Source organism: Penaeus chinensis, chromosome 4, assembly GCF_019202785.1.
Source record: "Penaeus chinensis breed Huanghai No. 1 chromosome 4, ASM1920278v2, whole genome shotgun sequence".
NCBI lineage: Eukaryota > Metazoa > Arthropoda > Malacostraca > Decapoda > Penaeidae > Penaeus > Penaeus chinensis.
This window is the reverse complement of record NC_061822.1, coordinates 1,503,698-1,524,698: the sequence shown is the minus strand read 5'-3', so window position 1 is coordinate 1,524,698 and position 21,001 is coordinate 1,503,698. Positions and strand designations below refer to the sequence as shown.

The 21,001-nt window shown below is 38.2% G+C and overlaps 1 protein-coding gene across 1 annotated transcript; it reads right to left on the bottom strand.

Annotated features, from left to right (window-relative positions):
• Positions 1-19,995: 19,995 nt before the first annotated feature.
• On the bottom strand, positions 19,996-20,587 carry LOC125024808. Its single transcript, XM_047612577.1, has 2 exons — positions 20,553-20,587; positions 19,996-20,407 (listed from the first exon to the last, which is right to left on the bottom strand). The coding sequence occupies exons 1-2, from the start codon at positions 20,585-20,587 to the stop codon at positions 19,996-19,998; spliced, it is 447 nt and encodes a 148-aa protein (XP_047468533.1).
• Between the last annotated feature and the right edge of the window lie 414 nt (positions 20,588-21,001).

Genomic DNA, 21,001 nt, shown 5'->3' with positions numbered 1-21,001 from the left:
AATGTACAAATATGTGTCTCTATATACAATCAAGAATATACATATAAATATATATACTTATAAATACACAGACGCATGCATACATACATATATATATATATGTGTGTGTGTGAATATGTTCTCAATACAAGAAATATATTTGACCGATTTCGATTCCATCTTCAGAAAGACATACATCAGAGAAACTACATAGCATATATACATCAGGCATGAGCTGACGAACACCTGACGACTGTGACCTTGTTGTTTGTCATTGATTCGTTTGTTGTTATTACAGAGACGTTACTAAACCGTCTATCTCGGGTTGACAGCGGTATAAGTCCTTAAAGTCCAGTGGAAGAGATGACATATGTTTCAATCACAGCAAATTTAAGGAAGCAGCAAATAAGTGTATTCAACCCTGCAACTTCAATAAACCTTTATACAGCAAAGGTGAGCATTAGAACCACATAATGTTCGCCACACCTCTCCCATGCTTCATGTGTGGGACCCAATCTCCAATATGAAGTTCCTTGTCGACACTGGCACCGAGGTTTGCATTTTGCCTGCAATGGCAAGTCACAAATCACTCCCTCCGATCATGCAGCCAACAGATCAAGAATCCCTGTATATAAACGGCGAACACTTACATGTAGCAACTGTCTCAAGCCATACTTGGTGTCGGTTAACCTTCTAGTTGACTTTAAAAATCGGAGACTCCTTTGACAATACTTCTATGAAGTCTATTAATGCTCAACTTCTACAGGGATATAGCTTGCATATCTGCACAATTGATACCAACAACCCATTTGCATCACTTCTGAAGTCCTTATCTTCAGGGGCTTTAGGTCCCAGTGATCTGGTGAGCCAGACTAAACTGGAGGGGTCGCCAGTGAGGGATGAGACAAAATGGCTTCCTGGTACACCAAGGCCTATGAGAGGGGATGGTGCACCCACCGCTGGTTCATTCGAGCTTTGACCAGGGAGAACTCTCCTACTTGTGTTTGCCGTGTGTGGTGTCCCATATCAGGAGTCCTGGAGGTTGAGTGATGCTACACACTGCACCCTGCAGCTAGCAACACTCCTCTTTTGTCCTCTTTTCTGGTTAGATGGGTGGCTTGATCAAGGACTGGTAAATTCAATCAGCTGGTCAAATAAGGCTAGGGTCAAGCAGGCACTGTCCAGTCGGTAGAGCACAGGTCCCGTGACTGCCATCAGCACTGTAATAGTGACTGTGTATATTTCCTCACTACACTTGTGGCTGTTGGGAGATTTTGAATCCCAACTATAGCTACCCTTTGTTGGATTCCATGGTGGGTGAGGGGAGGTGGGTGAGGAAATGAAGGATTCTGATTTGTAAGATTTCTACAAATTTACTACCTCTCTCCCTGACGACCTATGCAATCCCCTGGCCAATCCCTATGGAATGTCACATGTCACTGGAACCTTTCCAGTTTCCAAAGGGCAAGAATGGGAATCATAATGGTTCCTGGACTCCCAAACTAGGTAAGGAAAAAAGTCCTCCTCAATACATTCAAGAAATCTTGAAAGATAGTTGAAGTGTGTCAACGTGATCCTCCCATCAACCCACAGCGAGATTGCAGCCTGATAGTTGAGGTTTCGTCACCAGACCTGGGGCTCAATTCTCATGTTTTCCTCACAAAACACTCAATCAGTGTATGGAAATTGTCTTTTCCCGGGACCTTATGAGGTATTCTGAGGAAAAACTGTAAGAGGAACTAAAGAATTTTAATGCAGTGGCAGTAACATATTTTAAGAAGAAAGTTGATGTTTTGGAACACTCGAAACCAGCTATCCTAACTTTTGAAATGTTAGTCCTTCCACAATCAGTTAAATTGGCATGGTACCACTTCAAGGTAAAGCCATGTGTGCCCAACCCTATGCAGTGCTTTCACAAAAAAAGTCCTCCTTGACTGGAGCCAACTCTTGCCATTTGAAGGAAAATGGACAGCCAAGAGTGTGTATAAAGTGAGGTACAACAGGTCATCAAGGAGATGAAAACTGTCCAGGTCCAATATGCTGTTACCACTGTAAAGAAGCTCATGAAGCTTCCTCAAAGTACAAGTTTGAAAAAGAAGTATTGGTAATAAGGAGCAAGGAGAAAGTTTTCCAGAGGAAGAGCGACATGCCTAGGTGCTGTTTGCACAGCCAGGTAAGTCCTTTGCCTCGGTTCTAGCCTGTCCTGCCTCCCACCATCCCTTGCCCTCCAATATTTCTTCCGCCACACACTCTGCCACTACCTTTAAACTTCAGTCCTCAAATGCCGAAACTGCTACTGGTGAGTTGTTCCACCACAAACGGAGTAGAAGTGATGGGTCTATTGAGGAGCCTCAATGGTGACAGCTACAGCTTCAGCCACCACATTCACTGGGGCCTTCGCTGCTAGGCAGAATGCCTCTGAAGCAAAGGCTCAGGTATGCCCTTTGCCCAGGCAAAGGAATTCTGAGCTTGCTCAAAAGACTACTTCCAGATTGGGGTCTTTGGAGCCAACTAGCAGGGCTCCGCAGGCCTCAACAGTGACAGCCCAGGCTGCCACCGCATCCACAGGAGGCTTCGCTGCTAGATGGATTGCTCCTGAACCAAAGACTCAAGTCTGTCCTTTGCCCAGGCAAAGAAATCCTGAGCCTGCCCAAAGGAAGCTTGTGGAAACTAATTCCACAGGTAAACCCTTCAAAAGGTACTCCCAAGATGCTGGAAAGGGAGAGCCTAAAGGTGTGAGGCAGGCCTTAACCACAAGCCTGAAGTACTGGATACCCTAATGGAACTGTCAGGGAATTCATATAAAATGGGAAGAACTGCAGCATCTAATAGCTTCATGTTACCCAGTTTGTGTATACCTACAAGAGGTTATGACCAGAGAAAATCGTCTGATTTCCCTCAGAGGATTCCAAGTTCAAGCCTATTATGGGATCTTTGATAATGGACCTCATGGAGGAGTGGCATTGATGGTACGTCAGGATATTCCCTTCCAGGCCATCCACCTGCAGACGACACTGCAGGTGAAGGCTGTGAGAATAGGCTTGACACGACCTTACACTATTGCATCCATCTTCCTTCCTCAACATAATCTCAACATAGATGATTTAGAAGATGTACTTGGGCAGTTGCCTTATTCATTTCTACGCTTGAGAGATTTCAATGGTCGGTATCACCTCTGGGGAGACACTTTGTGGAACCCTCGAGAAAGGGCCTTGCAGTTTTAAGGTACAGTGACACATCCACACATTTCCTAATTCAAACTGGAACATTCTCCAATATTGACCTGTCAATCTGGTACCCCCTTAACACGGGCGACAGGATGCGAAAGATTGCTGGAAAGAGCACATCCCTGCCACTGCTCTGAAGATAGGATAAATCTCACAGACAAAAAAGATGTTGCAAATAAGCTAGCTAAATCCATGGCAGATGCTCCTCTGGAGCATCTTACACTGCCCGATTCTCCACTCTTTGGGCTGAACAGTAGGACTGCAGCAGAACTTCCATACAACTTGCCAATTAGGTATTCCACACTTAATGATATCTCACTGGAGAGCTCCCAATAGTTCCTGTTGGACCTATTCAATAGGATCTATAGGGAGGGCGCAGTGCCAGTCACATGGAACAAGTGTAATAATTCCTGACCTCATAGCAATATGGGTTCAGAAAATTGAGATCGACCATAGATGCACTTGTGAGGATGGAAACTGCTATACAGAATTCCTTCGAACAGCGACGTCACATGTTAGCAGTCTTCTTTGATCTTGAAAAGGCTTATGATAGCACTTGGAAGCATGGCATACTCATGAAGCTGTATGACATTGGTTTAAGAGGAGCATTACCTACCTTCATACAAGCTTCCTTGCTGACAGCAAGTTTAGAGTGAGGGTGGGAAATAGTTTCTCTAACCTGGACGATCAGCAGGAAGGGGTCCCACAAGGGAGTGTCTTAAGTGTGACCCTGTTTGCCATTGCTATAAATGACATCGTAAAGGTTATTCCAAGTTCCGTCTCATGTAATCTGTATGTGGATGACTTTACACTGTACTGCTCAGGAGGAAGCTTACAGGATGTGCAAGGACACATGCAGACTGCAATAAATCAGGTTGCGCAGTGGACATTTCCACAAATGAGGAAAGTTCCATCCCTCCCTCTATTTAGGTGTAAGCCCACTGCATTTTGTCCAAGAGGTGAAATACTTGGGTCTAATTTTTGACTCAAGGCTTACATGGGTGCCTCACATCAAACAAGGGTAAGAGCTACAAAAGCTCTTAGTATTTTAAGGGTTCTTTCACACCTATCTTGGGGTGCAGACCCCACAACGCTTCTGCGGCTTTACCGAGCACTTTTTCGCAGTAAACTTGGCTATGTATGTGAGGCTTATTCATCTGTAACTCCCACTGTTCCCCAGATGTTGGACTCAGTTCATAATGAAGCCCTTATTATCTGTACGGGGCTTTCAGGTCTTTACCTGTGGAGTCCCTGTATGCTTAGAGTGGAGAACCACCTCTTTCATTATACCGGGACTACACGGACATGATTTACTACACGAGACTAAAAAGGATTCTGGGATCTACATCCAGATCAGTTTTCAACCTCCTAGAGGATAGCCGATCCCATACGATAATGAGGAATCTTGTGGAAGACCTTAATTTAAATCTTACTAAGGTTCTAGCTTTTGGAACTCTCCAATTCCCCCCCTTGAACCAATGAAGTCGAGCTGGATTTGGTCAGAATTGGGAAAGGGGAGAGATCCGAAGCAGAAGTCAGAGAGCGATTCCTTCAACACACTTCTAATTACCAAGGATCAGATACAATATATAAAGATATTTCGAAATCTGAAAATGGTGTGGGCAGCAGTGAGCAGAAGGAAGACTGCATTTGGCAGTCTTTCTCTAGCAGCCTCGATCTTCACTGCAGAGTTACATGCCATCCTTGCAGCAGTCAAGATGACTAGAGAACTTATGAACCATTCTATTGTAATATATTGTGACTCTCGTAGTGCCTTGCTAGTAATCAAGAGCTTAAACTCATCACATCCAGTGGTGAGGGAGGTTCAAGACTGGTTTGCACTAATGTCAGCACATGATAAAATAACTGTGTTGGGTGCCAGCGCATGTTGGTATCAGTGGGAATGAGTGAGCTGATCGGAAGGCCAAGACAGCTGCCGCTTAGCTCTGTGATGCTTGTTTTCCTACCCCACATACTGACTTGAAACCCAGCATCAGGAGTTGTCTTCGCGACAAATGGAGGGAATAATGGAGGCATACCTCTAGAAACAAACTGCGAGAGATCCGAGATGACCTTGGCAGTTAGGTGACCAGCATCATCCCAACCGACAAGTAGAAGTTGTATTAACAAGGCTGAGAATTGGGCACATAAGATTGACTTATGGGTCGATGATAGCTAAAAGTAAAGCATGCTGTGAGGGATGCCAAGAGCCATTAACAGACGCACATGTAGTGGAAAAATGTGTTACATTCTCAGACCAAAGACGTCGGTACTTGTCTCCCCATATACACTGAAAAATGTATTAGGGGAGGATTGTGACAAAGCAGGTCTGATTAGTTTCCTTAGGGAGACTAATGTTTTCAATAAAATTTGATTATGCCTAATGTTTATGCAAAACTATTATACATTTTGAGCATAATATTTATGCTTTGATTTTTTAAATATAATATTTGTTTTTTTTTATGTTTTAAATTTCAATCTAACGAGGTGTTCGCCGCTAATGACCTTAGCTGTTTACGCGGCAGATAATTTGAAATAAACAAAGTCCAGTATTCTAAGAGTATTTATTAAACTCTCTAAAGAAAGTATTTAAACTATTTCAGTATTAAGACAAATAACAGTTTTCTTCCTCATAAGAAAACTAAGGTTCCTTAAATATTTCATTGTTCATTTTATATTACTTTGAGTAATAATAATAGCTCAGCAACCCCCCCGAAACACACACACTCATTTGTAAATATATGTGTGCATATAAGTATATATATGTATGCATACATATGTATATATTGTATATATAAGCATACATAAATATATTTTTATATATACATATATATTATATATACACATATATGTTACACACACATACGCCCACACACATACAAACTCACACACACACACACACACACACACACACACATGTATATATTTGCATATGTGTGTTTGATATAGTACTATCTGTTTCAGTATTCGTCGTTGTTAAGAAGGCAATGTCGTTTATACTGGACGTAGTATTTCATTTGTTTTAAATCAAGAAACAGGAACTGCAGATCATTTTGTACTGTATATTGTAGACATTCACTGCTAAGCCGGAGAGTTGTAGGGTTTCCGTTGTCTTCTGGTTACACGCTGCAAGCTTCTGTCGTTTTCTTATTTATTCACTTATAATGGTGATGAAACTGATGATGATGATAATTATCATCACCATCATTACCATTATTGTAATAGTAAGAACAATCATGATGATAATCCTAATAATAGTAATAATAATGAAGATAAAAATAATAATGAAAAATAAAATGGCGATGAAAATGATAATGATAATGATTATTAGCGTTTTGGTCACTATTTCTATCATGACTTTTATCGCAATAATTATTGTTAGCATTATTATAATTATCATGATATTTATACAAGTAGTTCAGTTGGTCAAATTGTCCAGCTGCATTATTTAGCTTATTGTAAGCTGTGTTTTCCATTGCCTTATCACCTTTGAAAACGGATGATTTCATTTAAGGACAATTCCCCATGGTCTGTAATAGGTTCATAAGAAGGTCATATTATATATTATATTTTATTATTCCACCCTTGACATCTAAATCAGTGCTTCTTAGCCTAAGAGGTTGTTGGCTGGAACCTTTGGGGAAAAACAGGAATTTCTCCAATGATATTTGTTATTCCCTTGACAACAGCATGAACGTGTGCTGAAAAAAAGCATTGTCATCGCCTTTAACAACCTCAGTTTTCTATAGTCTCCTTTGGCTTAGGATTCCATGCATGTATTGAGGGAGAGGGGGGGTCCCTCTCCCTCTCCCTCAAACCCATGGGAAGGTTAACTCATCTTGGACCTGCACACTTCTGCATACTTCTCGCGTGTGTATAAAGGAATGGACCTTAGCTTACTAAAGCTGTTATTTCAAAGATTAATAAAATCAGTAGGCTTTTTTTCCCAATTGCTAGGAGGACTGTGTAGAATTTCTGGCATCGTGTTGAACATGTCGCGTCACCGCCTAAGTCACGCCCAATCATGATGCATTGCTAAATCAGCATGTATATACAGACCAAGGAAGCAATCCACAAGCACGCAAACCATATGCAACATCTTAATGCAGAATGTGTAAACTACACCATTCAAAATCAGTGTCTCCGTTCGTTCCTTTGTCTGTATTAGTATCAGATCAGTTATACCATACATATATTCAAAGTTAGGCATGTGATGTGACTTTCTAAATTAATTAATAACACTAGAATGAAAATTAAAACTTTAAAATTTAGATAAGTTTAATAAAGTTTTATAGATTGAGAGAGCAAGAGAGGGAGATGTAGACATACAATGAGACAGCAACTTGTAGAAATGAGAGAATTTAAGAGAAGCAAGGAAAAGAGGGTCAAGTTTTTTATTTTCCAAGTAAGGATTCTACTGCATTATTCTTAAAATGTATTAATTATCTTTAATTAAGATTACTGTAGGTTAGTTAGTAGAGGTAACTTTAGTGTGCAATATGTACAGACTATTCCCAAAACCTAGAAGAGGCCAGTAAATCATCATTTTAGAAAGCACTGATGTCATCAGACCAATATTCAGCTTGTTGGGTTTTGTTGCATTGCCGATAAAACGCAGTACATTACGTGCTGATGGAGCAAGGAGTGGTTGTATACTGGCATATCTAAAGTTCTAGAAAAACGAGAGCACAACACACAAGTTCATATACGCCATTAGAATTTATGTAGACATTTGTAGCCACCATGCCAAACGAACATTGCATAATCTGGTAGACTGTATTTCCTGCAATAGGGATAGTGCCAGGGGTGGGCTGAGGCGTTTCACATTGGGTTTGGTTTACCTGTAAGATGGAAAGTAGGTCAAGTGAACTTTCAGTAAAACATACTCTAAGCAATATCATCCATTTGCTGTTCTCCCTAATTTCAAATATTATTACTGCTAGTTTCTACTATATCATTATAAAACATATCAAATATGTACTTATACATACGGCAAATATGATTTGCTGTGCTTATTTTAGACTATAGTGGATGTAACCGCAATACAAGTATTAGTTATGTAACGTCAATATCTACTTCCATGAATATCAATGTTTTTCTTTTGAGGATAACCAATGAATGAAATTGCGAACTACTAACCATTCCTCCTGTCCTTATTGGACGACAGTGATTTCTAATCACCGTTGGTGCATTGAAGAACTGCTCGTCTGACCACAGACCCATCATTGCACCTCTCTGAAACAAGAATTATGGCAAGTAATGCCGCTTGGTGACTGAACGCGAGACGTTCACTGGAGTTCCGATGAATAGTAAAATTATTTTAGATTTTACTATACAAGATGAATCACAATTATAATGAAGATGATATACATGGCTGCACGTGCGAGCCTAGACACATGTAGATAGACTGTGTTGTGCATGTGCTTCCCCTGTCCCAAGATAAGCGTTTGCCAAGGTAGACCTTGATCATTCTTTGAGTTGATAAATCAGTATATCTATGTGTAACTTAATGAATCCTGAAATAAATAATGTTAATTAAATACTCCATCTGCAGATGTTACTCTCTAGAACAAAGAGAGAGAGAGACTTTTCATTACCTCGTGGTAAGTTGTTAACAGCCCATGACTGCATAATACACAAACACACCCACACAAACGAATGCATATATATATATATATATATATTTATATATACACACAAATATTTATACATATATACATGTACATATACATATATACATGTACATATACATATATACATATACATATACATAAATATACATATAAATATGTATATATGTATATATTTACATAACGTGTGTGTATGTGTGCATATGTATATGTGCATGTATATATACGCCTATATATATAAAGACATATATTTATATACATATAAATATGTATATGTACATGTATATACATACATATATATATATATATATATATATATATTCATATGTATATATGTATTTATACATATATGTACATATATATATATACATACATATGTATATATACACATATATATTCATATGTATATATGTATATATACATATATGTACATATATATACACATACATATGTATATATACACATATATCTGTATAATATGTATATGTAAAATATATATCTATATATATATGTATATATATTTATTTATTCACACACACACACACACACACACACACACACACACACACACATATATATATATATATATATATATATATATATATACACGTATGTATGTATGTATGTAGGTATATGTATTTACACCCATATCCATATAAATGAATATGTATGTATATGTTTATATCTATATATATATCTGTATACATATATTTATATATATACATATGTATGTATATATGTATATATATATATGAATTATATATAAATATATATATAATATATATGTATATATGATATACATATATGTGCACAACACACTTGTATGCAAATAGGTCTATATATATAAATATATATATATATATATATGTATATATATACATATATATATAGAGAGAGAGACATGTGTATATATATATATATATATATATATATATATATATATATATATATATATATATATATATATATGTATGTATGTGTATATATACATTTTTTTATATTTGTGTGTGCGTGCGTGTGTGTGTGGATATGCGTGTTACATAATACATATACATGTGTATGTATATGTGTACACATACATATATATATATATATATATATATATATGTACATATATTATATAATATATACATATACATATATAATATATACATATACATATATATAATATATTTACATATAAAAGATATATATACATATGAATAGTTATATATATATTTATATATGTATATATGTCTGTGTGTATACATACATATACATGTATATGTATATATATATATATATATATATATATATATATATATATGTATAGGCACACATACACACCCAAACACACACAAACACATACAAACACAAACACACACACACGCACATATATATATATATATATATACATATATATATATATATATGAATATATGTACATATTCACACATATAAAGTGAATAAAAGTTTTCATTTACGACGCACTGTGTTGAGGAATTCGGGGCATTTGCCTATATCTGAGCCATTGAAGACGGCACCATTCCTGTTGTCGATTTCGACCCCGTGAAAGCTGGCGCATTCCATGTAGTCGAGGTCGTCGAGGCTAGATTTGACCGCGATCCCCACCACCATGGCGTCGGTTTCGCAGTCGTAGATCCAATCAACAGCTCCCCAGTTTGGTCCCTTGCACGTAGGGCAGGCATATTCTAGTAATCGCCAGGAGTACTGTGTGTCTGAAAAGGAAAGAATAATGTTCTTCTGTTTCATTTTTTTTTTCTCTTCTTTTTTACTCTCCATTCTGGAAGACTGAACAAGTTGTGGGTATCTCGCGTTAGCATCCTTTTTCACTACATGGTTTGTCCTAAACTCGAGGATTCCTCACCTGGAGAATATATGTTGGTGTTTGCCTGGGCCTCGACTGATGCAAGAGTAGAAAGACCCTCACAGACACCAGATGTCTTCTGCCAGTTGAATCCGCGACATTCTAAAACTATATAAGTTTCGTATCTAAAATTTTGTTTCACAGCATAATAAATGAAATATATGGTGAACACTGTGTTACTCATATGACGATACAAAATCAAAGGGGCTCACTAACCAGATACACACATAATTGCGCACATGGTGATAGCAAAGCTGCCTTGTTTAAAAAGGACGTTTGTTCCCCTCCGACCTTCGGCCAATTTCTTGTATATTACCCTGTCGCTGTTCACTGCTGCTGGTAGTATCAATGCCATCAGCACTGCTGCTTTCCAGGCCTTCTTCATGATGCCTGATATGAATGAAATATTTGGCATGTTTAATCTTGCATGTGGAATTCATGTCGAATAAATTGCAAGTAGAACAATGAAGGAAAGTACAGGAAAACACACGAATATGCATATATGGGATTTTTGCTGTACTTCCCTTCATTGTTCTACTTGTTAATCTTGCATAATCATTGTTGCTTTGTATTTTGTCAGATTCCTTGCAGTAAGATATAAGGTGTTTTACTTCTCTACAGCATTTTCAGCACCATCTGTTATCATTTATCATAACCTGCATTTGAATTCATATGTACCATGCCCATACCCCGTCAGGCGTATGGGCATGTCCTTAACCTGAGAGACAGTGATATTTTAAGAGCACGTAGGTCAACAAAGCCAAGAAACGTTTAAGCAGTGGTACTAGAGGTTAGTTCTGACATGGAAGTGCATTTGCTGTACGCATAGGAGGGTTCGCTTTCATAGCACCCTTTGTTGAACATTCTCTACCATTATAGATGTACAGCATTCCTCACTGGAGCTTCCCTAGCTAGTGAGCTACCATATCAAAATCAGCAACAGATTGAAAGTCTCTTGAGGAGACAGCTCTTCCTTTGCAGCTGTCATGTATCGATGCAAAGGTCGTCACGCCTGTCACTACAACCACAGGAACTTCCCTAACATGCAGAATAACTGCCACAGAACTCAGGGCTACCCATTGTTTACACAAAGGAATACTGAGCAAGTGCTTTTGGTGTGCAAACATTGTAGCATTTTTTTGCATTTTGCCTCAATATGTAATATCGCCTATAAAGAAATTTATCAAAGAATATGAAAGGGACTGTCAACCGGCCGTTAGAGCTTTGATTCCCTTCATGACTGTCTCTTTTGTGGGGAAAAGGCGTCTTATGCATTTTACGAGAAGCAAGGCAAAAAACCTGTAAGTGATCGTAAATTGGGGGGGCACCGTGCAGATTCCGTATTTTTTTTCACCGCATTGGACTGTTCTAAATGTGTTTCCTTGTGCTTTCTTGTTATCAGTCAGACTTTGAGATTGTAGAATGTAAATTGTTAGCAATTAGTTATGACGGTGCAATGTCGTTTTCTGGTCAACATATATATAATTCGATATTCATAGATATATACACGTATATGCATATATGATATATATATATATATCATGATGCATATATAATGATATATGTATTTATATATTATATAATATGACTGAGGTGACTGAGGCCTAATGTAGGGGACCACCCTTGCCTTGGAGCCCAGCCCTCGCCTCAGCTGATTTTGCGTGGTCTTCTGTCCACTTATCCTGATCGTTAAATCATTTTTACCCTTTTCCCCATTTTTACCCTATAATACTTTGTCATAGTACTATATGACCATTGATGTCTGGCACATTTATTTGTTTTAATCATTAACTATTATCATTACTTATAGTTATATACATAGCTATATAAATCATTATATATACAATCATATAATTATATATATGAATATATATAGATATATATTATTATTCATATAATTATATAGATGATTATCAAGACACTTATATATATACTTATACATGTAGTTACATATATCATTATATATACAATAATATATATAATTGCACATATAGTTATATGATTATGTATATGATTATATAAAAATGTAATTGTATATAACTATGTATAATTATATATAGTAGTATAAATAACATGTAATTATATATGTCATATATGATTATATTTATAGTCACAAGTACATATATTATCATATTTATATGATTATATTTTATATGTATAATTGTATAGATGTAATTGTATATATATTTATATATAATATATGTTACATATGTGATTATAAATGATTAGGAATATTATATGTATAATTTTATATATAATTATATGTATGATTATATATATAATTATTTATCTTACATATAATTATATATATCATATATTCATATTTGATATATAATTATATATAATATATATAATTAAACATATGATTAGCTACATAATTATGTTCATAATTATATATAATCATATATAGAATTATATATATGATAACATGCCACATGTATGATTACAGAGATAATTATATACATAATAATGAATATAATGTGTGTGTGTGGGTGTGTGTCCAGAAGTATGTGCATAAATATATGAATATAAATCCATTTACATATGTGGATGTGTATATATATTCTTCAATGTATATACGAATATATATACACATATATGCATATATGTATGTATGTATATACAGTACATATACTTATATGTATACATATATATTCAGAAAGAATTCAGTATTTATACTAGTTCCATAATTTAAGTATTTGGTACAGACAAGTGCGTACCTTAATGATTACTCGAGAGACGAGGGATCTTGAAGCGATCTATCGGTGGTCGACTGATACACTGACTGTATTTGCATACTAAAAAAGCAGGAGTGTTTTTTAAACACATCATAATGCTGGATTGCCAGTTGTAAGACGATTGTATCTACATATTGATTTAACACACACACACAAGCACACACACACACACACACACACACACACACACAGACTCACGCACACGTACACGCACACGCACACACAAAAAATACTTACGCATACATGTGTGCACATATATATATATATATATATATATATATATATATATGTATATATATATTATCTCTCTCTCTTTATATACACTATATATTTACAATCATATATACTGTTTGTATATATACATGTATATGTATATATACATATACATACATACAATCATATATATTCTGTTTATATACATATATATATATATATATATATTTATATATATGTATATATATGTTTGGGTATGTGTATACTTATATATATACTTGTAGATACATATATACACACACAAAAGCATGTATATATTTACTTATACATATATATGTATATCTACATATATATATATATATGTATACCTATATATACATATATATGTATACCTGTGTATGTATATATGTATGTATATATACATATAGTTTGTACATTTATGTATTTATGTATATATATGTATACACCTCATAAGATATATATGTGTATGTTTAAATATATCTATATAGATATAGATGTAGATATATACATACACAATCTCTGTCTCTTTTTATATATATAGATACATTCATATACATACATATACATATTCATATACATATACACATACCTATATATATATGTATATGTGTGTGTATGTATATATATGTATACATACACATGTCACATGAGTTCCCAGAACTTTGCCCAAAACAAGGTCGCAAGAGACAACGAACTGCCTCAGGGTTGACTCCCGAAGCCTTTTCATGTTATAGATGCCACAGGGCAGTGGATTGTTTTGTATAGGTTGGACTGCCATAGCTATATATATATATATATATATATATATATATATATATATATATATATAACATACAAATTCATGTGCGTGTATAAGTGTGTATATATACATATAAGTATGTATATATATATTTGTATACATACATATATATGTATACACACATATATGGATGTGCACACACACACACTCACACATATAATATATATATATATATATATATATATACAGGTATATAATAATCCTCCCTGACCAGGTTATAACCTAGGTCACCGTGGGTATGAGACATTACCTATCTACTCATACGTGAGTAATGATAACGAGGTTTTACACACACTCCTCGTGGGCACACGGTGGAAATTGATTGAGAAATTCGAAACCGAAGTCATATATACTGAGGTGTATATATATGAAAGATGGAATAATGCAATGGCGCATTGATAGATATATAACAAACCTCCCTGACCAGGCCTTAAACCTAAGTCACTCCGGGTAAGCGACCGGAAGGCCAGTACTAAGCCAACCATGCCACGCAACCATCTAAAAGGAGTGCAAACCTAGGATCTAACTAGGTCCATACACATTACCTATCTACTTATACATGAGTAATGAGGTTTTACACACTCTCCCCGATTCACAAGCTAAGGAATTGATAATGAGACTACAGGTAGATTTCGAAACTATAGTCTAACAATAAATCTAGGTGTGCATTTTTGGTATTTCTACCATTGTATCCATATGGTAGAGTGTTTTCCAATTCATATATACATAATATACATATATACATATATGTATACATACATATATACACATACATATATATTTATATATATATATACACACACACGCACACATACACACACATATATATATATATGTGTATATATGGTATACAAACCCACAGTGTAAAACTAGATTTATTTAAAATGAGACTACAGTTTCGGAATCCACCTGGATTCCATCTTTAGGTCTGAAGAGGAAAGGGAGAGGAGGGGGTATAAAACAGAGAGAGGAAAGGCAACACGGAGACACGGGGCAGAGGAGGACAGACGGACGGAAACGAAAGAGGTCAGATCAGGTCGGAGGGTCGGGCGGACTGTGTGAAGGGTGGCCGGCATACGGGAGAAGGCGGAGGATGTGGGAAGCGAGGAGACTGTCGGCAGGAGAAAAGCCGCTGTTCAGGTTGAAATTAGGTAGCAGCTTTATTAAGGAGGATTTCACCAGTCTGCGGGCGTGGACGTCAGCGGAAGGAAAGATAATTCGCGCCGCTGACCAGTCCATCAGATGCCTGTATCCCACTGGTGACAGAAGAGAGCGTTGTTGTTGTGTCCCCTGGAAACAGCGTACTTATGTTGAGACATGCGCTTAGTGAGACTGGCGCCCGTCTCGCCAAAGTATTGTTTGTCACAGGAGGTACAAGGAATAGCATAGGTGCCCACCTTCGAGGAAGAGGGTGGGCTGGTGTGGACCAGGTTACGACGGAGAGTGTTCACCTGGCGAAAGATCAGCCTGCAGTTGAGAGTCTGAAGAGGGCGGCGGAGAGAGCAGATCTCCTCAGTGTAGGGCAGGCTGAGGACGGGCAGGTGAGGAGTCTCTTTAGGAGAGGAGTCGTGGTAGAAGGTACGCCGTGCCCTGGATAACGCGGCGTCGAGAACATGACGAGGGTAGCCCAGTTTGGAGAACGAACGACGCAGGAAGTCGATCTCTCCATCCAGGTAGTGGGGGTCACATATACAGAGGGCGCGGAGGAACAGCGAAGTTGCAACACCTCTCTTTACATGGAGAGGGTGGTATGAGAAGAAGTGTATGTCCATACCACTATGCATGGGCTTCCTGTATATGGAAAAAGAGAAATGGTCAGCAGAGCGATGTACCAAGGTGTCCAAGAAGGGGAGCTTGTTGTCAACCTCCCATTCTACCTTGAAACGGATGGAAGGGAAGAGAGAGCTCAGCTGGGTCAGGAAGTCCGAGAACAGGGCAGGGTCATGAGGCCAGAGAGCGAAGACGTCGTCAACATACCTCAGTCATACCGTCGGACGAAGGGAGACGGAAGGGAGAAGTTCAGACTCGAAGAATTCCATAAACAGGTTAGCCAAGACCGGAGAGAGGGGAGAGCCCATGGCCACGCCGAAGGTCTGAGAGTAGAAGCGACCATCAAAGGAGAAGGAATTCGACTCCACACACAGACGAATCAGCTGGAGGAAGACGTCGGTGGGCAGAGGGGGACGAGGATCCTCTGGGGGGAGCCTCCTCTCAAGGAAAGCAAGGACGTCATCCAGCGGGACCTTGGTGAACAGGGAGTCGACATCCAAGCTCATCATGGTCGCCGGCGGGACTCCACGGACACGGGAGATGAAGTCCTGAGAGTGGCGGAGGTGAGCAGGAGAGAAGGAGCCGAGAAGGCGAGTGAGGGACTTCGCCAGCCAAGCTGCCAGAGGGTGCGTCACAGATCCCCGGGAAGAGATGATTGGGCGCAGAGATTTTATTTTTCCTGAGAAGTATGTATTTTACGATTTGAACAGTACATCCACGTTTTTATCTTTACCTTGATGATGAATGAATATGTAGCAACTACATATACTATATACATGATTGCATTATTCACACATCATATCATAAGCCGAAACCAAAGTAATACCTCAAGCAATAGGAAATTGGAAAAGAAAAGAAAAAAAGTCGATTAATAAAAAGTTAAAAGACCGAAAAGCTTTACATACAATTTATAACATGTAGTCTTCCAGCCAGTTAACGTTGAAGTAAAATGTAGCATTAGCCTAGGACCAAATTCGTGGCGGCACTGTGACACATGCAAAGTAAGGAGATTCCGAGTAATCGGATAAAAAGTACAACGACTATAATCAACTATATTTATATGAATTAACATGTTCTTCGAGTCTTTGGATAACTACACAAGTTTAGAATTTTCATAACTGCTGTATTTATGGCTAGAATGACTCATCTTACCATAAGAGCTAAAAGGCTGCTTTAGACACTCTGCAGATGAACATCTAACAAAGAAAAAAGAAAAAAAATTTACATGTAATTTGGCTCTAACTTTCTTTTCATAATGCTAGAATACTAAAATTATATAAGTAAAGGAAAGTGCACTGATATTAATAAACCGGTGACCGGTTACTATCTCCAAACTCCCTTGGAAAATCAAGTGTTTTATTGGACTTTAAAAAAGTGTGTATGTTTGTATAGTGGCTGTATGTATGGAAGTATCTATATATTCATACATATATATACATATACATATACAGTATGTATGTATATAAAAACACATTCATGTATATGTGTGTATGTGTATATATATAGATTTATATTGATATATACGTATATATATAAACAGGCCGATGTTTGCAAATTTGATGTGAAAGATGTTATATATATATATATATATATATATATATATATATATATATTCATATAACTATATATATTCATATGTATAATGTGTGTGTGTGTGTGTGTGTTTGTGGTACATTTAATGCATGGTCATAACATTACATAGTGGTATTACATTTGAATTTTATCCTATAACATTGTTATGAGTACATATCTATATATATATTTGTATATATATTTTATATTTATATGAATATATATGTATATGTTTATATTTATATGAATATATATGTATATGTTTATATTTATATGAATATATATGTATATGTTTATATTTATATGAATATATATGTATATGTTTATATTTATATGAATATATATAGATATATGTATGTTTATATTTACATGAATATATATATATATATATATATATATATATATATATATACATATATATATATATATATATATATATATATATGAATATATATATATATATATATATATATATATATATATATATGTATATGTGTGTATATATACATTGATATATACGTATATATATACACACATCAATGTTCTATGCCAAACTCACATCTGTAGCAGACAACTGTCCTCAGCGAGGCATTCGCATTGTTCTGGGCGACTTCAATGCGATATCCGCCTGTGATCGAGCTGTCGGTCACCATGGCTCGGGAACTGAGCCCAGCAATGAGAACAGCCTCCTTTTCTTGGTCCCAGAGATTGAGGATTTCTGGCTCCTGGTATCAGCGCTCCAAATTGCATCATTGGACATGGTATAGCGATAGGGTACTGTGGCCAAGGAGATCCAGCACTCGCTTCAGAATTACAGGGTTTCCCGGAGTGCCGAGTTCTGCCGGTCCTACCGGTCCACTTTCACTTGGACAAACTGAGGGAAGTTCGCCAAGTCAATCTCTGATTGACTCACAGGTACTTAAAAACCTGACGGCCCCAGTTGCTCTGTGGGAATTCTTCAAGCGGGAAACACTCGAAGCAGAGTCCATTGGTAAACTCCCAAGGGCAAGGCAGAATTTCATCTACCTGGAGACATTGGAGGCCACTGAAGCGTGTCGCATGGCTTGGCTGAATGGTAGTCAGGATTTGCGCCGTTCCTTAGTGCGTAGGGCTTGGACACTGCTGAGAAGGGATAAGGAATAGTTCATCAGGAACCTTGCTCAGGAAGTTGAAGGCTATTTCTTGGTAAATGAACTTCACCCTGCCTACCAAGCCATCAGAAAACCGAACTCTAAGCCCTCCTTGCAGATGACTTCAGTCCGCTTAACGTGTAGACAGATAATTTCAGATTATTTTGGGATTCGTTAGCATTGGGCTAAGTATTTTGAGCAGCTGTACCTGGTAGAGCCTCCAACAGCAAGTGGTATCACAATACCTGTGCCGGACCCACCCATCAGTGAGGAACCTCCTACCCTAACCGAGATTAGAAAGGCAATCTCTAAGCTGAAGGGCGGGAAAGCTGCAGGCATATGTGATATCCCTGCCGAACTGCTAAAGGCTGGGGGTTAACCTATGGCACAGGGCTTGCATACAGTCTTGACTTCCAACTGGCAGTCTGATTCCATTCCCTCCCTGACCTGTTGAGGGACGTCGTCATCCTCTCTGGAAGGGGAAAGGGAATCGATGGAACTGTAGCAACTGCAGTGGCATCACACTGCTCAGTATTGTGGTTTAAGGTAAACACACGGTAGTCAAATTTACTCTTTATTATAGCGGGAGTGTTGCAGTCAGAGTCCAGCCGATGAGTGTGTGTTACTGCTTGATTCCGCGGCTTAAATGGGCCAGGCACGATGTTTACTCGCTGGTCAGGTCCGGAGAGCTAAGCGGTGATTGGCGGTAATCGGCGGGGACCTAAGTCGCCAAACGCAATGGTCAGGTCCTACGGTGTGCCGAAGCTTGTCGCGAGTTGGTCACCACAGCACTCCCCTTCCAGTGTAGCGGTCGCGAAACGAACCTTCGAACCCGTGCCCGGTTCTTGGTGTGGAGGTTTCGCACGGTCGATGCAAACGATGTCCTCCCCTCGGGGACGCCGGATGGTGATGGTTTTGCCGTCCCGCTTGACGACAGGAAAAGGTCCCTCGTAGGGTGGGCACAGAGGTGGCTTGGTGGGTCGCCTGATGAAGACGTGTGAGCAGTCGTGAAGGTCGCGTGGTAGGTAAATGTCTCGCTGCCGTGAAGGTCAGGTAGGACGAGAGCGGATACGGGCCATGCGGTCGCAAAGCTGCTTTCCCAAAGCTCCCGGGTCCTGACTTCCGGAGCTAACTACGAAGTCGGCCGGGAGGGCTATGGTGGTTCCGTAAACCATCTCAGTTGCGGTGCATTGAAGGTCCTGCTTGAAAGAGGTCCGTATGTGCAGGATCGCCAAGGGCAACTGGTCAACCGATTGACGTGTGGAGGATGAAGCTGTGAAGGTCTCCTTCAACTGGCGATGTAGGCACTCTACCATGCCGTTGGCACTGGGATGGTATGCCGTGGTCCGGATGCGCTTTGAGCCGAGAAGAATCATCAGTTGCCTCCAGAGCTCGGACTCGAACTGAGACCCGCGATCGGTCGTGAGCGTCGCAGGAATTCCGTAGCGCGATATCCAGGTGCTGATGAAGGTCTTGGCAAATGTATGCCCCAGCTTTGATGTAAGCTAACACCCTCTTGGCTTAGCAATAATAAAAAATAGATAGAGAAGAGACTCTCTATAAACCCTACAATAAATGGGTTTATTGAAGACTTCATGATCCCTACTTTGGCAAATGAGGATGGGAGATATCGAAGCCCATATCTTATGATTACAGGTGAGATATGAAATGTTTGGGAGATAGATGAGGACATCTCCAACATTGGCGACGAGAGCGAAAGAATCCACGCAGCAGCGATTTCAAGACTGAAGATCTTGTGTCAGGTGGACGGCTTGGATAGAAAGCTTTGAGGGTTATTTAGCAGTGCTTGAAATAGCAGAACCGGAAAAGACATTAAGATTTTGAGACATCACTTGGCCAATAAAACCAAGGAGATATGTAAAACATTTCCTAATTATAGTAGTTTAAAAACTTATGAAGCGATGGTTAGTGCACTGACCAAGCATTTCACACCCAAAGCAAATATGCTTTATGAGAGATTTAAATTTGCATATAGTAAGCCAGGGCATGAACTGAGAGCCTCTTGGGTGACAAGATTAAGGAAAGCAGCTACCT